This window comes from Nelumbo nucifera, chromosome 5 (genome assembly GCF_055504915.1).
Source record: "Nelumbo nucifera cultivar China Antique chromosome 5, China Antique-T2T, whole genome shotgun sequence".
In the NCBI taxonomy this organism is placed as follows: Eukaryota; Viridiplantae; Streptophyta; class Magnoliopsida; order Proteales; family Nelumbonaceae; genus Nelumbo; species Nelumbo nucifera.
This window is the reverse complement of record NC_142653.1, coordinates 76,654,364-76,678,607: the sequence shown is the minus strand read 5'-3', so window position 1 is coordinate 76,678,607 and position 24,244 is coordinate 76,654,364. Positions and strand designations below refer to the sequence as shown.

General features: G+C 38.1%; 1 protein-coding gene across 3 annotated transcripts in view; it reads right to left on the bottom strand.

The window, feature by feature from the left end:
• Nucleotides 1–24,244, bottom strand: part of LOC104593928 (tetratricopeptide repeat (TPR)-containing protein) — a 106,861-nt gene that overhangs the window by 62,036 nt on the left and 20,581 nt on the right. For all 3 annotated transcript variants that reach the window (XR_016076189.1, XM_010254026.3, XM_010254027.3), the window contains exons 3-5: nucleotides 20,111–20,218; nucleotides 16,217–16,398; nucleotides 11,583–11,778 (exon numbers count right to left, since the gene is read on the bottom strand). Coding sequence is in view for 2 of the 3 variants with exons in the window: in XM_010254026.3 (XP_010252328.1) it covers nucleotides 11,583–11,778; nucleotides 16,217–16,398; nucleotides 20,111–20,218 (486 nt within the window). In the remaining variant the exon portion in view is untranslated. The remainder of the gene's footprint in view (nucleotides 1–11,582; nucleotides 11,779–16,216; nucleotides 16,399–20,110; nucleotides 20,219–24,244) is intronic.

Here is a 24,244-nt window from a genome sequence, read left to right as displayed (position 1 = left end):
TTCTGTCCAGGTGTTTGATGAGATGTTGACTTTTAATCTTGCAGGAAATTGCATTACATATAATTTTTTGAACGATGCTTATTGCCAACAAGGGGATTTAGAAGAAGCATTGAGCTTTCTGAGTGAAAAGGAATCAATGCACTATGAAAACAATGGAGTAAGATAGGCTCTTCGTTCATGCTAACAGATGGAGGAAGAAGTTCAGAGTCAAAGCTAAATCTTTCGCCCTAGAGGAGATCAGAACCAGAAGGGGCTCAATCCTGAAGATTAATAATTTTCGAAGGCGACAATCCTGTTAAAAGGTAAAGCAATCTCGTGGTTCAAAGGTTTCCTAGAGGGAGTCTTACACTTGCGAAGACAGGCAACCTGGAAGGTTTCGACCAAAGAAGATAGCACTATTTACTGGACAGAATTATTGGGAAATAGAAAAGATGTTGACTTTTAATCTTGCAGGAGGAAAAAATGAAAAGGGTTGGAAGTTGGTGGCAGAAGCTTTGCAAAAGAATTTGGTTTTAACAGGGCACCTGAAACTTCTCGGTGACAACTCAAAGGCAAAAGAAGAATATTTGGAGAAGAAGTAGAAAATGAAGAAAGCAGAGGAAAGATCTCCAGAGCCCGTAGCTGCAGAAGGAAAAATATCGGCAGCGGAAAAAGGATGTCTGGGTGCAGACTGAATCGAATCAATTTGGTCATCCTCTGTGGAACCAAATCTTTGGAGGAGAAAGGATTGTGGGAAAGGAAATATGTATGTAATCACAACAGAAAAATCAAATCCTGATTGGAATAGAATTTTAGAAAAAAAAAAAAGTCCTGGAGGTACTAACAATAAACTCATCAGTGGTGATAACGCCTTTTGATGACTGGATGTAGAGAGAGAGAGAGAGAGAGGAACTGGAAACCTCACCATTTAAGACTGGTGAAGGAATGGTGATGATTCAACGCTGGTGGACCTAGCAAACAAACTGTCGCCACGCGAAGGAGCTTTCGCTGTCAGGCTGTGCTGGTTGCCATTTCACCTGTGGAAGGAAACTACATTCCACAGTGTTGCTTTGATTATGGAAAGGATTTTGGAGCCATATTACATGAGAAACCTGAGAGCAGTCAAGCTTAGAGTGGTCAGAGTTAAGCCAAGAATTAGTTCCAAGGACTCTACAGGTGCACACAGATGGGATGTGGTACAAAGTTTGGATCGGTGTTTTAAAAGGCGTGGGAGGTGTACGCCTGGAGGCACGCCTCCAGGTGAGGCACTCCCAAAACGCCCTGAGGCGTATGCCAGAGGTGCTGACACCTCTGAGGCGTACGCCTCAGGTGCAAGAGGCATACACCTCATGTGCCTCAAGCACATCTTATATAAAAAGACAAAAAAAAAAAGAAAAAAGGAAAAAAAAGGAAAGGAAAGGAAAAGAAAGGGAAGGGAAAGAAAAAGAAAGAGAAGAAAAAAAGAGAAAAGGAAAGAAAAGAAAAGGAAAGGGAAGGGAAGAAAAGATAAGGGCAAAGAAAGTGCTTTGCCCCTTGCAGAGGGATTAGAGGAAAGAGGTAAAGGGACAGTTGATCTAGAGCAGAGGCATTGTGAGGAAGTGGAAGCCTTGATGGCAGTAGGACAGGCTGCAAGTGATGGCAAAGTATTCTCTTGTGCCTCAAAGAAAGATTGGGAGAAGAAATTCATGCTGACTGTTAATGTACCACCCAGAGACTGGAGAGTAGTAACTGAGGAGGTCTTAAGGAGCTGAATCTGAAAAGCGCCATTATTGTTACACCTTTTGAAGACTGTAAGGCTCTGTTGGAAGTGGATAGGAAGGTGGTTGGATTAGATGCAGTGTTCTTGAAGTTGAACTCAGGAACAGTTACTGTTTCCAGGTGGTCTCCTGAGTTGAATTCCAAGAACTTTAGTGTGGAAGACAGAGTTCTGGTGTGGCTGCTAGGTCTACCCTTTCACTTATGGAAGTCAGAAGTTTTTTCCTCTATTTCCTCTCTCTGTAGAGCCTGCTTAGATGGGTGTTTTGTGAGAGATCTGCGTTCGGCAGCTGTTTATCTGAGCAATGTCTATCCTGAAGATATTCCCAGAATGGTGAAGTTATGGCCGCATGGAGTTTTTTACCCTGTCTGGTTGGTGACGGCCATTGAAGCTTTTTTGTGGTGTGAAGGAAGGTAGAAGATGAGATGGTTGAAGAAGATAGGTTACACGCAACTCAGGGAATGGTTAATTCAAATTGATTTAGGAAAGTTTACAAAAATGGGAAGTAAAGGACAAGAATTAGCAAAAGAAAAGAGAAAAGAACTCGAGATAGAAAAGGAACAACCAGCTGATGGAGAAGCTAGTGGCAGGTCCTATGTACAGGTGCTGACAGGTGGTATCCCTGGGCAGACAGCTGGTAGACAGGTTTCATTAGAAAGGCAAGCAAAATATCTTACAAGGGGAGGGGGACTGACTACAAGCTCCTTTGATCTGCCTGGTGAGAAAGAAAAAAGCAACGGCTAGCAGCAACCGGGTCGTGGGTCATGTAGGCACCAGCAAAGAAGGTGCTCTTTTAAACGCCCAGGTTAATTGTGGTAGGGCAAGTAATATTGACTTGGGCCTGTTGTTTGGCATGGCCCACCAGACCCAAATGTTCTTGGGTCGAATTCAAACAAATTTTCAAAAGAAGCTGATGAAAGCATGAAAATGCATATCTAAAGTATGTTCAACAATTGACATTTGTAAAATAAAGAGCTTAAAAGTAATATTTTTCCATAATAATTTTATAAATGTCAATTTTATTATTTGTGCAATTTTTATGCTGAAAGAATTAATAATTGAATGGAGGAAAGCCCAAACATAGGTCCAAGAAACCCAAACCCAAGTTCCATGGCCCAAGTATGAGTGCTGATTCGTTTCCTGCTTTACTCTGAACAGGGTCCGGTATTTTGGGCATATCTTTCTTTACAGATGTCGAAATTCGGTGATTCTTGAGGCTATGGACAGCTAAGAGATAGAGCTACAATTCATCTGTTGATAGCTTTCTCTAAATCAATCTCTATCTAGGCGAAAATTGGGGGATAAGACGCAGATCCGAGCTGAGGAGATTGAGGAGCCTGGCAACACAATAAAAAGGAAAAATCTGACCAAAAAGGGGATGACTTCCAGAGGTTATTTTGGCATTATTTTCTCAGTCTTTCACAGAAGAGAAGAGGGGAGAATGGCATCCAAGCGCGGCTAAAGCTTCAACAAGGCTAGGCAGGATCTTGATTGATGAGTTTTACTTGTTATTTTACTTTGATTCCTTGAGAGATTTCAATGTTTAATTTTGTTCTTGAGAGATTTCTTTTATTATTTTGATAAACCCTGAAGTTTTATTCTTCAATTTCCATATAAGATTAGTCATGCTCTTTTTATGTGCAATTTGTTAGAAAATAATTGATTGGGTAGATTTATTTTATGAGTTGATCCTTGACTGCAATACTGTCAATCTGATATGTTGTCGCTCTTGGGTAGTTTGTAAGAATAGATCATTCTGTTCATCAAAAATTAATTCTCTCAGAACAAATACTTTTGTTCTTGTCGTTGGTTTCAAAGTTATATTTTCCGATTGTTTGTTTGGGATGTGAAACTTGCAATTGAGTAATAAATAGGAATCAAAGTCGAGACAAGTTAAGCAAATCGATCAAGTGAATCTCAAAGCCTTGTTCATCACAATACTACTTTTCATCCTTTAATCATCGTTACTTTTATTCAAATATTTTTGCTCTTCTTTTTATTTTTAGAAAATCAATTTTCTAAGTTATTCACTCTTAGCAATAACTCCTTTTGTTGGTTTAATCAGCTTCTCTATGGGTTCGACACCTAAAGCTACACTTCAACGACCGCTAAGCCAAGGGTAATAATTTTGGGCGTGACAGAAGCAACCAATGGGTCGGGCCCATTCTTAAGCCCAAAGGGCAGTGCAGGTGACGTTAAAACTTAAAAGAAGTCACGTGCGAGACCTTAAGGGGTCGATGATAGACAATTCGCTGTCCCCAGCTCGACCATTGCCTCAGCCCAGGGACCAAGGGTAGGAAAGTTCCCTTTGTTGGGTGCCTAAGGTAGTGAACAAGGGTCTATCCCTAGATCGACACAACCCAAGAAGCCAGAAGAAAAGCTCTACTAGGCCTTTGGAAGATGAGGAAGATGAATTTTCAATCAGTGAGGAGGAGTACAACTCGGATGACATTGAAGCCTCAAGCTTGGGTAGTGTTTGTTCGGGAAGATCAGTAGACTTCCAAGAGAACAAAAGCTTCGACACTAAGAACTCTTTTTGGAAGAAGAGGAGGAGTTCAGCCCTAAAAATCTGTTCCAACTATCTTTGAAGCCCCTATGGAGCTTGTAAGGGAAGAACAACACCCAGTTGGTAGTGGCCTTGAATGCTGCCCCTTGGGATCACCTTCTCTCCCAGATGCGCAACAAGAACAGGGAATACAATCGATGGTTTGCGGTCCTTCTCCTATGCAAGGCAAAGGAACTTCAGTTATGGGTACTTCATTCAAATCGAAGGTTTCGGTTATGCCCCCCCCCCCCCCCCCGCAAGATTCCCATCCAACTCCCTGCCCAATGGAAATTGGTCAAGCTGGGTTGGTTGCTGAGCTAGGTGTTCAAAAGCCAAACAACCCTGTATTGTCCTTATCTCCAGGTACGCATGTCAATAATTTTAAGGCTACTGATGAGTTTGTTGTGACTGTAACAGAGACAATCCAGCCCCAACCTTTAGCTGAAAGCGAACAAGAGTGTGAGGGATGGGAAGTCAAAGTAAAAGAAGGGGACAAGGAGGAAGCCTCGAAGCACTACGGAGAAAAAATTTGGGAATTAGTGTGTGGTTTCTTTGAGGACTTGCTCAAGAATGAAAAAACAGGGGAAGCATTAGAAAAGATATTGGACAAACCGGAAAATGGTCAGATGAAAAGGGACTTAATTGGGGAACTCAGAGATCAGAGAGGGGAACCCTTGGTGGAATTACTTGGGGAGTTGGATCTCCAGGTTAAAGAGTTGAAGGACGTTAAAGTTTACTCCAAAATGAAGGGGGAGAAGGATGCACAAAGGAAGAGAAAGTCGACAACGGTAGAAAGACTGAAATCTGATGTAGCAGAGAATCTAGAATTTAGTGCGAGGGGGGAAAGAAGGAAAGCCCAAAAGTAAGGGAAAAGGGTAAGGGGTGGTTTGGTATAAGTTGAGATGAAGATAGTGAGCTGGAATGTTAGGGGGTTGGGCAGTGCTAGGAAGAGGCAAGTAATAAAGTATCTACTTAGAAAAGAGAACCTTGATATAGTGATGCTTCAAGAAACAAAAGTTGCGGATATGGATAGAATATGGGTGAGAAGTGTGTAGGGCTCTAGAGATATAGGATGGTCCTTTATTCCGTCATTGGGTGCTTCAGGGAGTGTAGTAACAACGTGGAGGACGGAGATGTTGGTGCCATTGGAAGAGCTAACAGGTCGGTTCTCACTTTCCCTAAAATTCAAGAATGTGGATGATGGGTTTATTTGGGTGTTGACAAATATCTACGGACCCAATAGATATAGAGAAAGAGGAGAAATGTGGGAAGAGATTTTTGATATTAGGATTCTGTGCAGTGGACCTTGGTGTTTAGGGGGAGACTTTAATGTCATCAGATTCACTAGTGAGATGAACAATCCCAATAAGAGAGTCTCTACTAGTATGAGGAAGTTTAATGATTTGATAGAGGAGTGTGAACTAAAGGAATTTCCTACCTCGCAAAGTTTGTTCATCTGGTCCAATTTACAAATCCTCCCTAGTTGCTCAAAGCTGGACAGATTTATTTTCACACTAGATTGGGAAGAGCATTGGAATGGTTTGGTTTCAAAAGCTTTACCGTGAGTTACATCCGACCATTGCCCGATTAGTATTGGAACCAAAGACTTTTTGAGTGGACCAAAACCTTCTACGTTTGAGAACATGTGGCTTACTCTTACACACCCTAACTTTGTTCATAAGATTGAGGAATGGTGGGGAGCCGAAGCGCAAGGCGTATGGTGGAAAGGCATAAAGTTCCAATAGGAAGTTACAAAGGCTTAAATGTGAAATCAAAGAGTGGAATAGAGATCATTTTGGAAGAATAGAGGAGAGAAAACTAGTGGTAACTTTTCAAATTGAACATTTGGATGCCAAGGAAAGTCAAGGTTCATTAAATGAGGAGGATAAGTCTCTCAGATGGTCATTGAAAAACAGAATTGGAAGAAATTTTGTTGAGGGAATAAATCAATTGGAGGCAGAAACCAAGACACTTCTGGATCAAAGAGGGGGATGGGAATAATAAATTTTTCCAAGCACTTTCTAACAGAAGAAGAAGAAAAAATTTTGTGGAGAAATTAGAAGTAAATGGCGAAACCCTAGTCGACCATGAAGAGATTGCTAATTGTTTTGTGGCTCAATACAAATCAATTTATAAAAGACAAGAGGGAGTGGGTGCTACTCTGGAAGGACTGGATTGGCCAAGACTGAGTCCAGATTTGGCAAGAGTGTTAGAAAGGGATTTTCAGTTAGAGGAGATAAGAGGAGCTGTATTTTCACTGGATAGATCTAAAGCTCCGGGACCGGATGGTTTCACTATGGCTTTTTATTAGGATTATTGGGAGATAATTAAAACGGACCTTTGGGCAATCTTTGAGGAGTTTGCTAGGGAACATTTTATTACTCCAGGAAAAAATTCAACTTTCCTAGCCTTGATCCCAAAGAAGGGAGGTGCCAATCAACCGAGAGATTTCAGACCAATTAGCCTGGTAACAAGCATATATAAAATCTTGGCCAAAGTGTTGTCTTTAAGATAAAAGCTAGTCCTTCCTAATTTGATAAGCCATTCCCAAGGGGTGTTCATCAAAGTAGACAGATCACTGATCAAATTTTGATAGCTAATGAATGTGTGGAGGATTTTAAAAAGAAAAAAGAAAGGTTTTGTGTGTAAATTGGACTTGGAGAAAGCTTATGATATGGTGATTGGTCCTTCCTCTTGGACACTTTGAAAAATTTTGGATTTGGATAGAGATGGTGTGGATGGACAAAAGGATGTCTAAAGATTTGTCATTATTCAGTCCTAGTTAATGGAATGGTCAAAGACTTTTTCCCAGCAACTAGAGGTTTGAGGCAAGGGGATCCCCTTTCTCCTTTCCTATCTACCTTGGTAGCTGAGGTGATTAGTAGTATTTTAGTAAGAGCTGATAGCATGGGACTTTTAATGGATGGAGGGTTGGGAGAGAGAGCACGATTGTCACAAATTTGCAATTTTCTAATGATACAATTATTTTATGTGAGAGTGTTGCTCCTCAGAAGGCAAGTAGTTTGAAGCAGGTGATCAAATTGTTTGACATTATCTCTAAGTTAAAGATCAATTTTGAAAAGAGTTATGTAGTGGGATTGAACTTGGGAGAGGAAGAGATGGATAGGGTTGCAATAGCCATTAGGTTTCCCTACTGCTAGGTGGCCCTTGAAATATCTAGGTTTGCCATTAGGAGCCAACCCACGGGAAGGAAGTTTTTGGAACCCAATTCTTGAAAGATGTGCCAAGAAACAGTCAACTTGCAAGAGAAATTATGTGTCTCTAAGGGGTCGTATTACTTTGATTAAGTCTACCTTAGTGAACCTTCTAGTGTTCCTCTCAGTATTCAAGATGCCAAAAAGGGAAGTAGTGAAATTAGAGAAGATCACGAGGGACTTCTTGTGGGAGATTGGTGAAGGAAGGAAAGATCACCTGGTGAGATGGTATTTAGTCTGTAGAAGTAAGAAGCAAGGGGGTTTGGGGTTAGAAAAATTTGGGAAGAAGAATGAAGCTTTGTTAGGTAAATGGTTATGGAGATGGCCATTAGAGAGAGGGAGGTTGTGGCATAGGGTCGTGGGAAGTATTCATGGTTATGCAGGAAATTGAGGCTACACTAAACTCTCTGTGGAAGGCTATTCATTGTATCCTTCCCCAATTCGTCAGCCTTATCAGGTATGACCTTTGTACTGGTGATAGTATTCATGGTTTTTTTATTTCTTTCGTTTTCAATTTCATTTTTAAATATATATATATATATATAATTTAAAAAAATGGGTCCCTGAAAACACCTGTAAACAGGTATCAGGACTCCAAAGATACAATACAATACACCCGATACGGGGTGTATCGTATCGAAATTTTGATCCTTGATTGAACCCTCAAAAATTTCAAAACCTGAACGAATAAGCAAGGGAAGAACTTAAAATTTTGTCTAATCAACAGATTTTCTTCTTCCACCTTTTCTTTCCTTCTTTCCTATAACAAAAGTAGGGGTTCAGCCCCTATATTTTTTGAATTTTCTTTCCTTTGTTCTTTTTCTTCTCATAAAATGTTGATTATCTAGACTTAAACACGAAATTTATACTTCTCTTATAAAAATTATGAATAGTTATTAAGTAAAGATGGTTATGGAACCTAGGGTACTACCCTAGGATATATGGTTTTACTTAAAAAAAATATCCACCGCCTAGGCATCGCCTAGGCAACTAGGTAACCCCTTGTCGCCTAGCCTTGAAAACTATGATCTTAAGTTGGAATGTGAGAGGACTAGGGAGCGCGAAGAAAAGAAGATTAATAAGGGAAACCCTAAGGAAGGAGAGTCCATATGTTTTACTACAAGAGACAAAAATTCAAGAGATTGATAGGAGGTGGATCGAGAGTATTTGGAGTGTTAGGGGTCTGCATTGGACCTTTGCCTCATCATGGGGAGCTTCAAGAGAAATCCTGACTATTTGGAAGAATGAGGAGAAAGTTTGTGGAGGAGTTAATAGGACAATTCTATGGTTCAATCAAAACCAAAAGAGAAAACAATGGTAAGGAATGGGCCTTGACGAATGTTTGTGGTTCAAATTCCTATAGAGACAGGTTTCAATTTTGGGAAAAGCTGGTGCAGTTAGGGAATTGTGGCAAGGACCTTGGTGATTTGGGTGAAGACTTTAATGTGATACATTTCACAACAGAAACAAATAATCCAAACCAGAGAATCACCACAAGCATGAAGAAGTTTAATGAGTTTGTAGATACATTTGAGCTGAAAGAAATTCCGTCATTACAAGCTGATTTCAGTTGGACGAATTTTCAAGAATCCTCTGTCTATTCCGAACTGGACAGGTTCCTTTTCTCAGTGGATTGGGAGGAAATGTGGAAGAATCTAGCTTCTAGAGATTTTCCTAAAGTCACTTCATATCACTGTCCGATTGGCCTAGCACAAGAAGCCAATTTAGGAAATCCCTCACCATTTAGATTTGAAAATATGTGGTTGGAGGACTCTATCTTTGTGGAGAAGATTAGAGCCTGGTGGCAATAGGTGAGTTGTAGGGGGTTGAAGAGAGGTGTCAATTTCTCAAGAAGGTTAAAGAGATTAAAAGAGAATAAAAGTTTGGAATAAAGACCAATTTGGCAAGGTGGAGGTGTCAAAGGAGAGAGCTTACTCAAGAATCGTAGAGTTGGGCAAGAAAGAAGAGTTAAGAGAAATTAGTAGAGAGGAAAGAGTTGAAATTAGTAGAGAGGAAAGAGTTAAGAGAAATTAGTAGAGAGAGAAGAGTTGAAATTAGTAGAGAGGAAAGAGTTAAGAGAAATTAGTAGAGAGGAAAGAATTGAAAGATGGAGACTCAAGTGTGAGTTGGAGATGTGCCAAGGAAGGAAGATATCTCATGGAGACAAAAATCAAGGTGAACTTGGGAGGGGGATGGAAGGACAAACGTCTTTCACTCACTGGCAAGCAGAAAAAGAAGGATGAATCTAATTACAAGGTTTGAGGTGAACAACCAAGAGGTAACCAGGGAGGAGGAAATCATTAAGGCATTAAGGCTTTAGTGGATCACTTTAAAGACATTTTTGTGAATTCAGTAGTGAGAAGTGCAACTCTTCCAAACCTTGATTGGGAAAAAGTACCAGAAGCTGTTGCAACAGATTTAGAAAGAGTGTTTATCCTTGAGGAGATTAGAGAGGCAATTTTCTTTAGGGAAAGATCCAAAGCTCCAGGGCGTAGTGAGTCTCTTCAGTCATTTTGCTCTCTTTTCGATTGCAGGTGGATAACTCCCCAGGACGTAGTGAGTCTCTTCAGTCCAAACTTCCTAAGGCAGCCAACAAAAGGAGGGAGAACAATGTGGAGAACAGTCAGAGCAGCAGTGGTGTGGATCATTTGGGAGGAGAAGAATGCAAGAATATTTAATGAACATAGGTCAAAAGAGAATTTGGTGGAAATAATAAAATTAAAAGTGGGTCATTGGATAACAACCCTTGACATCTTCTAAAGTCTTCTAGTGACTGACATAAAATAAGGAAGCCTGCAGCAAGGGATAAAATAAAATTAAACTTTGATGGGAGTTCTATGAGAAATCCAGGTATGGAAAGTATTGGCAGTGTGTTGAGAGATGACTCAAGTAAAGTCTTGGCCATGTACTCGGGACCTATAGAAGAAGGGGACTCACAAAAGGCTGAACTGATGGCACTGTTATAATGCTCAAGGTTTGCCAAGCAATCAAATTTTAGAAACCTGGAAACTGAAGGAGGCTCAAAAGTGATTTTCTCTTGGAGCACTTCTAGATGTAATATACCCTGGATCTACAACATGCCCTGAGGGAGATAGAAAGTCTGCAAGAGAACTTGAATGCTTCTTTTTCCTAGGCACGCAGGACAACTAATGGGATGGCCGACACTTTAGACAAGCAAGGAGTATTTAGGCAGCGGCTTTTTTTGGGCTGTATTGTAATTTGATTTTTGGGCTATGATTGTTTGCTGTCTTCTTGGGTGAATGGTCACCCAAAACGATATAATTTTTTCTCATCTATTAATATAATTAATCTTTGCAGATCAAAAAAATGCACCATAAAATTCTTTTATCTAGTTTAATGCAACAATAGACAGAGATGAGAGAACCAATTGAAGTTTTAATAATGCTTTATGTGGTAGATACTATAAAACTTGTCCAGAGAATCAGGACCAATGCAAACATCATTCCTATCCTATGAATCATAAATGTGATTGTTAAGATTAGTTTGCCAAATGCGTACAACAGGAATATAGAGAAATGGTTCTTTTCTTGATATTTCTCAGAATAAGAAACACACAGAAATTATGCCAAAAACAACCTTAGTTATCTGATTGCTCTACCATTTTCAGCAAGAATTAGAGCATATAATCTAAAAACCCTAACTCAGGCCACAAAGTTTAAATTAAACAAATCATGTTTGTGTTTCCTCTTCTTAATATCCTAACTTTTTACCTCTTCATATTTAATGCCTGGGGTTTAAGATATTGTGGTCAAGGGAAATTCCTAAATTGTTATTGATTTACTCATGACAGCAGAGAAGGACTTGGGAGGGTTACTATCTAAAATACAGGCTTGTATCTCTCATCTACCAGGTAAATTGAGTTCCTTTTCTCCCCTCCTTATTTAGACAACCTCCTTACTTCCCATCATTTACTGGAACTAAAAGAAGAAAGAAAAAGATAATAAACAAGATCTTAGATGCTTATTGAAAATAAGGAACAATAGTAGGATATATTGCACCAGTCTTACCACTAATATAAGGCCAGATTAAAATAAGACTAGTAATACACATAAGTAGAAAGTAAAACCTTTGCAGCCATATTGCGTGCCTCAACATTCTCAGGACACACTCCTAATATTTGTTCATATGATTCAGCAGCCTTCTGATAATCCCCAAGCTGAATATGAAGTGTGGCACGATCAAACTTGAGGCTGATGTCTTCTGGATCTGCTGTAATTGCTTTAGAAAGACAATACCTAGCCTGACCAGTATTTCCTTGTTCTCTGCGTTGAATAAATTAACAAGAAAGGTCACAACAATTTACTTCCCAAATGTTATATACCAAAATACTATATCATGCAAGGGCTCTCTTTGCTTTTTGTGTATGATGTGCATGCACACAAGGTGGGGGGGGGTAGAGAGATTAATACATACACTATGATGCATCAATACTATAATGTGATTTGTAACTAATCATCTAGGCTAGTAGGAAACAGTGGTCACTGATGTAAGGAAGCTATGGTAGCTAGTAATGAAAACAGGCTATCAAATCTGAAATTTAAATCAATAAAGAAACCTGCAAATAGATGCTGAACAGCAGAAAAGAAATAGAACAATAAAAGAACGAGAGGAGAGAAAGGTTGAGAAGAAAAATCCTCATCAGATGAGTGCACAGACCTTTCATTTATTATTTATATGAATTGTGGAAAATTACAAGAATACCCCTGTTGGCCATTAACAAAAGAATAAATAGAACTGAAACAAAAGAAATAACACAATTATGAAGGTATAACAGCACATAAAAATAAACTCTTCGACACCCCATGGGTAAAGTATTTGACAATGCTCAGATTACTTACATACAAACCAGGATTTAGAAAATCCTTTGGTGAATATGCCTGACAATTGCTCTTCAGTTGCAACAAAAGACATATTTGTCCAAAAATCAACCCTTGTATATAGTGTCTGTCAGCCTCAATATGCTTCATCGTATCATGCTGAATAGGGTCATATGCAATGTTGATAGCTGCTTGATTATCACAGATTCACAATATGGCATCATGGACCTATCATAATTCATAACCAATTCCCAATTCACCAAGCAAGAACCTAAACTACAAGGTTTATGAAAAAGAACCTAATCCACAACATCTCTGAAACTCTATAAGCCATTGCTCTGTATTTTGCATTTGAACTAGAATGAGCAACCATAGATTATTTCTTGTTTCTCCAAGAAATTAATTTCCTCCAATAAATGTTCAATATCTAGAAGTAGATTTCTTGTCATCAATGAACCAGTGTTTAATATCTGGAAACAATTAATACTTGCAACTCTCTCCAAAGGAAAAGGACTAGTTGGCATTTATCCCCACATTGGTCTCTTGTGTAAGGCTAATGGAGAAACTTGCTTTCATTTATTAATTTCCTGCCCTTTTGCAACCTTTGTTTGGGAATGGTTTTTCTCATTGTTTGGGTTCAGGTGGTCTCCCCTAGCTAATGTGCAAAGCTTATTTGCTTCTACTTTCTTGAGATGGCCAAATAAAGGGGACAGTATTATGGAGATGTGTAAGGGCGGCTGTGAGCTGGACTTTATGGGAAGAAATGCAAAATTATTCTTAGACAAGGAAAGAAGTAGAGAAGTTGTCATTGAAATCATTATGATGAGAGTGATTCATTGAGTAAAACCTATGAAGTTATTTGCTGATTTCTCAACAGATGATATCATGAACAAATGGAAGGAAGTGGTAAGTTCTGATTGCCACAATTCTAATATAAACCCTGCTTGGTCCCCTCCAATGTTTGACTACATTAAGTTGAAATCTGATGAGAGTAGTGACGGAATCCAGGACCATCTGGTATTGGAGGGGTGTTTAGGGACAGTGAAGGCAAGATCGTTGGTCTATATTGAGGCCCGATTGGAATAGGTAGCTTCCTAAGGGCCGAGGTGCAGGGATGGGACATCCATCATATGGATGGCCGAACCATGCAGGGTGGCTGGGCGAAATTTCAAAAATTCCTTTCTCCCATCCGGGAATCATATTCCCTAATTTTGAAAAGCTGCATTTTTCAATATCTTTCTTGAAACAAAGCAGACCAGATCTGAAACCAAAAGAGGGAAAGGGATATACCTGATACGGAATAACAGTAACTCCCAACGTAGGTGTTCACGCCCAAAGAGGTTACCAAATCCGCCTCCACCGAAGATAACACAGCGAATGTTGAGGCAGAATCAGCAAGAAGGGTTCTTCAGCAAGAATCGTGTAGGGTAGTGTGAGCACGACTTCAGATTGTTCCTTCACCAAGAAACAATATCAAGAACAGTTCCTGATCACTCCAAGAGGTGGATATAAACTAGGCAGGGCAGCAAGAGCAAAGGAAGAAAAAGTTTGCAGAAAAGAACTGATCTTTCTGTAGAATTCGCCCCCTATTTATAACCTTCTTTGGATCAACTTCCTAATCCAATTAAAAAGGAGTTTCTTGATCCAAATCTAATATTTGGATCTGGACTCTCAAGTGGATAAGACTTATCTTATCCAATTGCTGATCCTAATCAGATTATAAACCCAAATTCGCCCATTTAATTAAAACACTTAAGCCCAGTTCGAAATGGGCCTTAGGCCTATTAACTCGCATTGCTCACTTTACCCTTTAATTGCTGGCTAGTTTGGCTCTTTTTGTAAGGTGTGGGACCCTAGCATTGATCAATACATCAGCCACATGGGTTCAACTCAGCCTTTGCTATAAGGCCTGGCCGAATTCACTACAGAACACAGTGAACCCCTAAGTCCATCAGTATGGGCTCTTAATGGGCCCAACATTTACACTAAATGGTCCTTGGGTCCAAACACCTTATGAAGGCCCAAGGACTGTGGGTAGATGCAAGATTAGCCCATCAGGTATAACCCTCAATGGCTTACACTTAACCTCTTAACCCATAATGATCAAACACTGCCCGACAAGAGGGGACCTCTCCCTCAGCTGCAAGATACAGTGTTGCACTCTCTACTCACATGTTCCCAGGAATTACAACATTTTGCAAACATTTTGTGAAACCATAATATATAAGTATATCTCTATATAAATATATTTTGCAAAACAAATTTCAACAAGTTTGAAATCAACTGTCGGCAGTTTAGGTTTCCATCAGAGTGAGTGCATTCGCCGACCATTCACTTTGTCTGACAAAGGGGTTGATCCTGTCATTATGATCACCCACTCTGGTGAATTTTTGGACTGCCCCAACATACCCAAGTTTTGACCCGGTTAAGGATCTCACTGATTGGCATATCAAAAATAACCCAATCTAACACCTAGTGCAGTACCATAATCAAGTCTAGGTCAGGTGTAACATTCCAATTTTGTCCATCTATCTCCAAGGTCGAAGACAATACTGGAATTTGGTCCGGTTTAGGGTTTCAAGAAAACCTACAATGCATGTGCTTTGGGTCTTACCCTGGCAGCTAAGACAAAACACCCCAACCTTCTTGGTAGCACATCAGTGTCAACCTTGGTAAAATAAATCTCCCAAGATCTATCCAACGGCTGTGAAGATTCTAAACTAACACGAGTCTCATAAATGTCCAGTTTAAGGGTATTACACAGATAAGTACATCAATCTTATTGGAGCAAATATAAAAGTCAATAAGATTCTAAACACACCAATATAAAAGTCAATAAGTACATCAATCTTATTGGAGCAAAGGGCATAACTGTCTAACATGAGGTTATGGTGGTTATGGAAGGATTGCAAAAGGCAAAATATATGAATGTGAGAAAGATGATTGTAAAAGGTGACTCAAAGTTGGTATTGGACTGGTTGATAGAAGGAAGATAAAGGATTTTGGATTTTCATAATGAAAAAAGAGATTCAAGATATGAAAGTGTAGTTTAGCTGGGTTAAAAGGGCAGCAAATGGTTTTGTTGATGTATTAGCAAAACAAGGGGTGGGGAGGAACCAGTTGTTTTGGGCTCAACTGTAACAGTTTTTTTGTCTGTAGAGAGTTAAGATAGTTTCCCTCTTTCTTTTTTTTTTTTTTTAGAACCAGAGAAAAAAAATTATTAAAAGAAAAAAGATTCATACAATCAGGGAGTATCAAGATAACACCCAGCCACATCCTCTGCTTAACTAACCAACACTACAAGAGACAAATTAAGAAAAACAATGAACTAGTTTACCTCTCCCTATCTTGTAACTTTTAATATTTCTAATGAAATTCTTCTATTGATAAAAAAAAAAAAAACAGTCTAGTCAACATCAATGTATGACTCAATCCTCATATGTCCATGATTAGCAACTACAACCACTTTACCATGTTGACCTTTTAAGTAGCATAAAATCCTCTTTGCAGCCACTAAGTGAGCATTCCATGGAGCAATGCATAAACTAGCAAATGGAACTAGCTAGTTTGTAACTTTTCTCTTGTTTTGCCTGTCTAACTGTAATGTCTAGGAGAGGCTGCACCTCGCGCCTCTCAAGGGATGCTTGTAACAGTTTATCTTCTTTGATTAATGAAATTATCTTTCAATTATCAAAAAAAAAAAAAACTGTTAAGTTTTTTGCAAAATGTTGTTGTATTTGGTGAAAGCTCTTCACCAAAATTTGTACTCCTTTTTATTTTAATGATACGAAAAAATGGTTAAACTAATAAAAACAGACTTGCAGTATCTTGTATGAACAAATGCTGCATAAGGCAATGGTATCAACAATGTTTAAAAACTCACATGGACCAGCTAACAAGCAGTTTCCAGAGAGATGGATCCTTGGGTGACAAATGTGCAGCAATCATGTAGAAGTTCAACGCTTTCTTCTTATCCCCAATTGCATTATAAACAAGCCCAAGTGTATGGTATGGATCAGGCAAATTTGGCGCAAGCAGGATAACCTCCTTCAGCACACATATAGCCTACAGTTCAGAAGAGATGACAATATTTAGCAAGCACACATCTTTCTTTTACTTGTTAGCTGTGTTGACCTGCAACAAAAACACAACTTCTGTTGCAACTGCTGGAATAAAAAAGTATATAGTATATAGGGCCACCAGTAGGTCAGTTCCAGCATCCCAACCAGGCTAAATTCCGTTGGATTAGAAACACTCCACCCAAAAACTAAATGGAATTTAGGCTGGGTAGGGATTAGACCACCCTATACCCTTAAGTGAAATAGTTGGTTAGTTAAGTTAATATTTTTTATGGAACTAGTCACACTTGCACTTCCAAATTCAATATGGCCAGAAGATGCCCCAATTTTTTTTTGGAAAAAGGTAAGGAAATTTATTCAACATAGAAAAATTACAAACAAAACCCAGGCCATAAAGGTTGCCTGGGCCTAAATCAGATTACAATCTCATCCAAGACTGTGAACAAGACCAATGTCATTGGGCCAGAAGATGCCCCAATGACAAACCCAACCAAATTTTAATTAATTTCGGATTTATTTTGTTATATTTTATCATTGATAATGAAACTTGTCAACTGGTTTCTAAAATTTATAAGTGTTTCTCATTATTTTGATGCAGGCGGACTCCTTAGGTCAATTTGAGCAATTATTTCAAGCTCCTTCTTTCCACCAGAAAAGTAAAGGTAAAAAATCATGTGGAGATGCACTAAACTGCAACCTTTTGGATAATTAGGGAAAAGAAGAATGCAAGAATATTCAAAAGATGATTACAAACAAGGGAAGCAAATAATAGAAAATATTCAAGGGTTGCACATTGGATAAAATCACAACCAAACTTCTCCCCATTCTCTTTAGGTGATATGTTCAGAAGGTGGCAAATGATTGCATCTTTCTCTTCAGCAAGATCTATGTCACTTAGATTTCCCCCAATCCATGATGTCATTAAGCTGAATCTTAATGAATGCAACTTAGGAAATCAAAGATTGTCAAGAATTGGGGAAGTTTATAAAAATTTTGCTTTTTATTATAGTGGGCATATTTCCTGGACCTATAGTACAAGGATAACTTGCAGAGCTGGATAACTTGCAGCTTTACAGGGAATGTAATTAGCTATATCCTAAAATATCAGAGAATTGGTGGTAGAAGGGGATTCAAAGGAGGTGATGAGTTCGCTCAAAAGTAGCATCAGAAGTTCTTGGAAATCTATATCTATATATTAAAATGGAATGTGCCAAGCTGGCACATACCTGATTTCTGGTTATTTTTGAGAAGTATTTATCTTTTTTCTGGTTGTTTTTAATAAGCATTTATCTTTCTTCAGGTTTTTTTGAATTTTCTCATTTTAAAATTGAACAAAATAACTCAAGAGGTCAATAAGCTTTAAGACTTTTATCTCCTCTAATCAATTCACCACTAACTCCATATCCTCTTTCTCATTAACTCCTTTAATTATCTCTTCTCATTAATTATGCCATCAACTCTCCCCTTCAATAACTAATGCCATTATTTCTCTCTCCTATTCATTACTCCATTAAATTGCCTAAAATTCATTAACTTTATCTATATCTATATCCATTTCAATTTAACTATAATTTTATACACATTAGATATATTTATATTAAAATATAATTATATTAAAATGGAGATATTCAATGATATATTATTAGGCTACATAATATACTTCAATTTAAAAGATAATTAATTTTTAGTTAATCAGTTAAGTAATTTATATTTCATAATAAATATTATCTAGTTCGCTCAACAAATAAAACCAATGTTTTAAAATTTGACTTGGAGGCTGAATAATTTTTGCCTCTAGGTCATGGGTCAACGGTTCAATTGTCCGGGTTGGACAAATCAAACCATAACACATCATCCATCTACATATGTATAATATAATATAATATAATTCCATTTTGTGTGTGTGTATTATTTTAGGTTCAATTTGTACTTTTTATTTTAGCTTTCAATTTTTTTATAAATGAAAGAGCCGGAAATTGAAATTTGAGACCATAAAATGAGTATTTTATTGTATAGTGGGGTTGCAAAGATTGTGAAATGTTAACCAAAATAAAACAAGATCACCCCAATAAGAAAACTAATTACTAAGCACAAAGTTAAGTCCTCTAAAAGTTTTCAATACATTGTACATTGTAACTCATGACCCAAGGACTAGATGGAAAGGGTCAATGGTTCGACCAACTAGGTCGAATGGATTTTGACCAAATCAAAGGTTTTTGACAGAATAATAGGTTTTAGGAAACCCAGAATTAGAAATAGGACCAAGTGATGGCTCAAATAATTTAACTATCTGAGTCAACAATGAGTTGAAAACATTGAATAAAACATCATAAAAAGTCCATTCTTATTCCATTTGAAATAATAAAAATTAATTAACCATTGTAAAAATTAATTTATTAAATTACTTAAATAAGATAAAATAATTATTAATTATTATTATTGATAAAAAATATTTTTATTAGTATAATAAAACGAATAATTAATAAAAAGTAATAAGATAAATTAGAAACTAATGTCCATTTAAAATTAACATAAAACTAATACAAAATTATCTAATAATTATTAGTTTTATAATTAATTTTTACTAACAAACTTAAATTCCATTGAAAAATAAAAATTTAAATAAGGATTAATAAAAATAAAAATTCATTAACCTTAAGTATTGTTTAATTAATTTAAAATCAACTTAAATTCTATTTAAAAATGGCAAAAATTATAAAAACCTCCTTGGGTTTTCTAACAATCCTATGAACCTCTCCTATATATGTTTTCACCTTAATAAAAACCTCCCATATTGTTTTGAAAAAAGGTGTGGATGCTTTCCTTCCATTAACACTCGAAATAGAAAATGTTGATGTAATGCATTAATCTTCTGTAAATACCAAATTTACCCTTAACCAACTTTATTTAGAAATAACTACAAACCAAAAAATATTTTACCTAAAAATAATACAAAAATAACTACAAACCATAAAATTTAAAAATTAATATTAAATTTAGCATTAAGATAGAAAAAATCATACAGATTTATCTAGAGCATAGGAAATTTGCCACTCTCACTAAAGTATAACTTGAACTGTGATCGCAAATAAACTACACATAACCCAAAAAAGTGCTTGAATTGGACTTAGATGAGCACCTTTTAATTGGAAATGTCATAAAGCTCCTTCCTCAGTTCTTCTTAATAAAACTCGTGCATTGCATGGGTCTTGACTAGTATAGATTAGTTATGATAAAAATAAAAGTTTTGGCAAGTAAGTTAAAAGAGAAGCATTTAGTTGGACTCCAAGATTGGCTAACAGTTTGGCTGATGGTTCAGTAAGTCAAGAGGCTAATGGAAGTCAACTGCTTTGGGGGATATTTGCAAGGGGAATGATATGTAATACATAGACTGATATAATGGTATACGTAACATCACTAGTGTAATATTAAGAGGTGCTTGGGACATTGTGATTATATATGCATTATCCTTTTATCTCATAATCAGTAAAAGTTCTTATGGTTACCAATCAAAAAAAAAAAAATCCCTGCATGAGAATTTAGATGATCAAAGAATGTTATATCTTATATAATATACAAGCTTAAGGTGTTAATATAAATAACCAAATTTTCAACCATCAAAAGTAAGTTCATCCCGCACGGAATTAAAAATCCTGTTACAGTAAAACAAAATAATGATGATGAGCCAAGAACCTCACCTCTTCGTAACGGCCAAATGCATAATGAAGAGTGGCATCACCAAGTTTCCTAGTGACCTCAGGACTTAGCTTATTTCTCGATCCTTTCCGTCTACCCCTTTTTTTATGCTTCATAAAGAAAAAACAAAAGCAATTGTAAAATAAGTCAAACAGAAAATATGACATGTATAAAGTGTTTAGAATATTATATAGGCTGCTGAATTGAAGATAAGCTTAAAGTTAAAACCATGTCCAAATTCCCCCCTTTAGCATGGTTTGTTGTTGACTGAACCATATCTGTGTCCAAAAGGGTGTTGAAATAATCATATTGCATGTAAAACAATGCTTCTTTAAAGCCTTCAGTGTGTACAAATGGATTTGGTGGTTTGAGGTGAGGAGGTTGTGTTGTAGTGAAGAATTATCCATCCCAAAAAATAGCTATTGTTTAAGTAATTAGACACCCTCAAATTAAGTTGCAACATATTGTTCGTATTTGTATAGGTATTTTAAAGTCAGTGGATGACTTGATAAGCTTTTCAGTTCAGCGAGGATGGAGAGGGCTTGAGGTGAAGAAGTTTCCAGAGCAGCCAGTAGGTGGAGACCTGAACTGATTATTGAAGCAAAGAAATTGCTGTTCGAACATGGATGGACCAAATGTAAGAATGTCTTGAAAATTAGAGAAGACAGAAGGGTGACAATCTTCTTACCAGAGGAAGTAACACTATGGTTAAAGGTGTTTATCGATGGAGCAGTTAACTCTTTCAGGACAGTGGGATGGAAAAATTCCATAGTGTTATTGGGGAAAAGATTTGAATCTGAACTGAGAAGGAATGGGAAGGGGGTGGTATTACTGTTATAGAGTACTTTGGAAACAACAGGAGACAAATGATATGTGTACTGGCGGGGAAGAAGGAATAGGGGGATTTCTTCAGTGGACAAACTGCAACTTTTTCTCCTGTCTGCTGAAAGGAATTCAAGTGAAGAGAAAATTCTCAATGCTGAAGCAAGCAGTGAGCAGAATCATGTTAGTCAGGCAGTCAAGGATAATTCCAATATACAAGAGGGTAGTGAGGAATAGAGTCTCTCCCATCCTGGACTTGCGGTAGTGAGTTTAACAGGCCATGGAGAATGATGCTTCAAGTAGGAAGAAGTAAATGAGAGAGGACAATAATTCTAACAGCTGAAAAGGCGGTTAAGTATTGGACGAAGACACTGGATGCAGTGGCACAGAAGTCAGAAATCGAAGTTGAAGAGAGCTCCTGCCGTTTGCAGACAGGAAAGAAGTTCTTGATATTGACGATAAGGAATTGAGATTTACCGCAGTTGAAGCATAAGGAAGCTTGATCCAGATTCAAAAGTGGGCTCCGGTATGCAATGAGATTGAACCCAAAGATGGGAGCCTCTTAATAAAGCTATTTAGGACTCCCATTTCATCTCTGGAGTGAAATGGTTCTCGGGAACATAGTGAAATCTGAGGTGAAACCAGAGAATCACCCCCATTCGTTTGAAGTTTTCTCAGAGACCACCCGGTATTGTGTTTGGTTGATCTCAGAAGCTGAAGCACCTCTATCAGGAGCATGAACCAAGGTTGACGACGATGCCGACCTGGTGGGCTGGAGTAATGTGGCATGCTAGGTTTGGAGAAGAATAGGATGCAGGGGAAGTTTAAGTAGAAAATTGAACAGTCAAGGGAGGAAAACCAAACAACAAGCTACCCATTTAAAGCTACCTATTGAATTAAAAGAAAAACAAGCAGGCAGATCTTCCTTTGCTGATGTGGCCAGGAGAGGAAGTGGCCCTATTACAAAATTTTCAATTGAGCTATTGTTTCCGAACCAGCTGCAAGACCAGGTGGTTTAAATGTTGGACCAGGCAAAGAGCAACTCGACCCACATGACAACTTAAGTGATCACGTGGGTCGGGGTAAGAGGGTGGATGGAGACTAGATGTTAGTTCTCGTCTATTTTCTTCCAAAAAAAGAAGCATCAATGATGGGGGATTGCAATGGCAAAGACCTGATCTTGAAGGGTCTCTCGACTAGATTAAGAGACTAATAGCATCATCCATTCCTCTACAGATCATCCAAATTCAAGGTACATGAGGGACCAGCTGGAGGAGAGGGAGGAAGAGGGCGATGATTGGGTTGCATGTAGTATAGAGGAAGATGAGAATGAGGATTTAGATGATTCAACAAACCTAGAAAGTGTTGGAGCTGAAGCTTTCTATGACGAGGAAGATAGAGTGGCTTTAAATCTAGAGCTGCTATTTCAAGGAGTCTTGGAAGGAGGACAACAAGAGGCTTCATTGGTTCAAACTGACAAGATAGGAGAAGTAAACTTAACAGAGCACTGCTAGGTTGTTGGGGAGGAAACTCTTCACCCAAACACAAATGTACCATAACCAAATCAACCTTCTTTGCAGGGTGTCCATAAGGCTAATATAAGGCAGGTCAGAAATACACAATACACCTAAAAGAGATAAACAGAAGGGTGAGGGAAGGGATCCTTGTGTTGCCCAAATGTGGGATTTGCTTCTCACCAAGCCAAGGTGATAGGTAACCCCCAACCACCTAAGCAGGGAATGATAGTCGATTGCCTCAGTCCTAGTAATCTCCCCCCCCCCCCCAGGCGGCAATCCCCAAGCTGTCTGTAGTTTCAGATTCCCTTCCCATTCCAGAGACAGAGGCCCATGATAGAGGAGCCGTAGCAGCAGAACGTACTAGGAAAATGAAGGGGAAGAAGGAAGGGGAGGAGTCAAAGCAGGAAGTGGAGAAGAATATAAAAATTTGGGGAATTATTGAGAGCAGATTGGATGAATTTGAGAAAAATGAATTACAAAAGGAGGATACAGATGGGACAAATGGAAAAAAAAAAAATATATTGAGAGTGAGGGAAGGAATGAGGGGATAAGAGGAGAGAGAACAGCAAGGTAGAGAAGGGGGAGTCTAATAGAGAGGATTCTGTAGCAGATTTTGTGGGAAAACTTGGATGTAAATTAAAGGACACAAATGATCTGAAAGTTTTCCTACAAAAAAAGGAAGAGAGTATAGCAAAGAAGAGGAAACTGAGTAAGGTTGAAAGGCTAAGGAGAGATGTTGAAGGAGACAAAACATTTGGTGTAAAGGGGACAGGAGGAAAGGGGTTAAGTAGGGATCAGCCATAGGAACGGGCTAAGAGATAAGGTTAAAATGAGAATCATTAGTTCGAATGTGAGGGGATTAGGGAGTGCAAGAAAAAGAGCAATAATTAAAGAGGTGATTAAAAGATTCAATCCAGATGTGGTGCTAATCCAGAAGTCCAAACGGGTTGACTTTGATAGTAGGTGGGCTAGAAGCATTTGGAGAGCCAGGAGGATTAATTAGGCGGTTGCACCTTCTTGGGGTTCCTCGGGTATAGTGACATTGTGGAAAAGAGATGTGCTAGTAGGTATGGAAGAATTAATAGGTAAATTCTCAGCATCTCTGACATTCAAGCATGTGAAGGATGGGTGTTAAAAAATGTTTATGGTCTCAATGATTATAGGGAAAAGAAATAATGTGGGGAAAATGGGAGATATTAGGGTTTTGTGGGAAGGACCGTGGTGTGTAGGAGGTGATTTCAATGTAGTCATATTCTTAGAAGAAACGAACAACCCTAGACAAAGAGTGACAACAAGCATGAGAAAATTTAACCAGTTTATGGATGCCTTTGAACTTAAAGAGATCCCGTTTTTGCATAATAACTTCACTTGACCCAATCTCCAAATGAATCCAATTTCTTCTAAGTTAGATAGGTTTCTCTTTTCGATAGACTGGGAAGGGCATTAGGGGAGCTTAACCTCTAGAGCACTTTTTAGACAAACATAAGCTCATTGGCAATTTGTAAGGAAGAGCTGAGTAATGCGGGGCCTACTCCAGATTTGAAAACATGAGGTTGCACCATCCGGGATTCACTAAGAAAGTCAATGAGTGGTAGATGCATTGTAATCCTTCAATGAATTGGGAAGGAATGGAATTCCACAAGAAGCTCCAATTCTTGAAAGATAGAATTAAGGAATGGAACCTTTTAAATTTTGGAAGGTTAAAAGAAAGAAAGCAAAATGTGATTGAGCAAATTGAGGAATTGGACTTGAAGGAAGGGAATATCTTGAAGAATGAGACAAGGAGCAAAGGTGGAG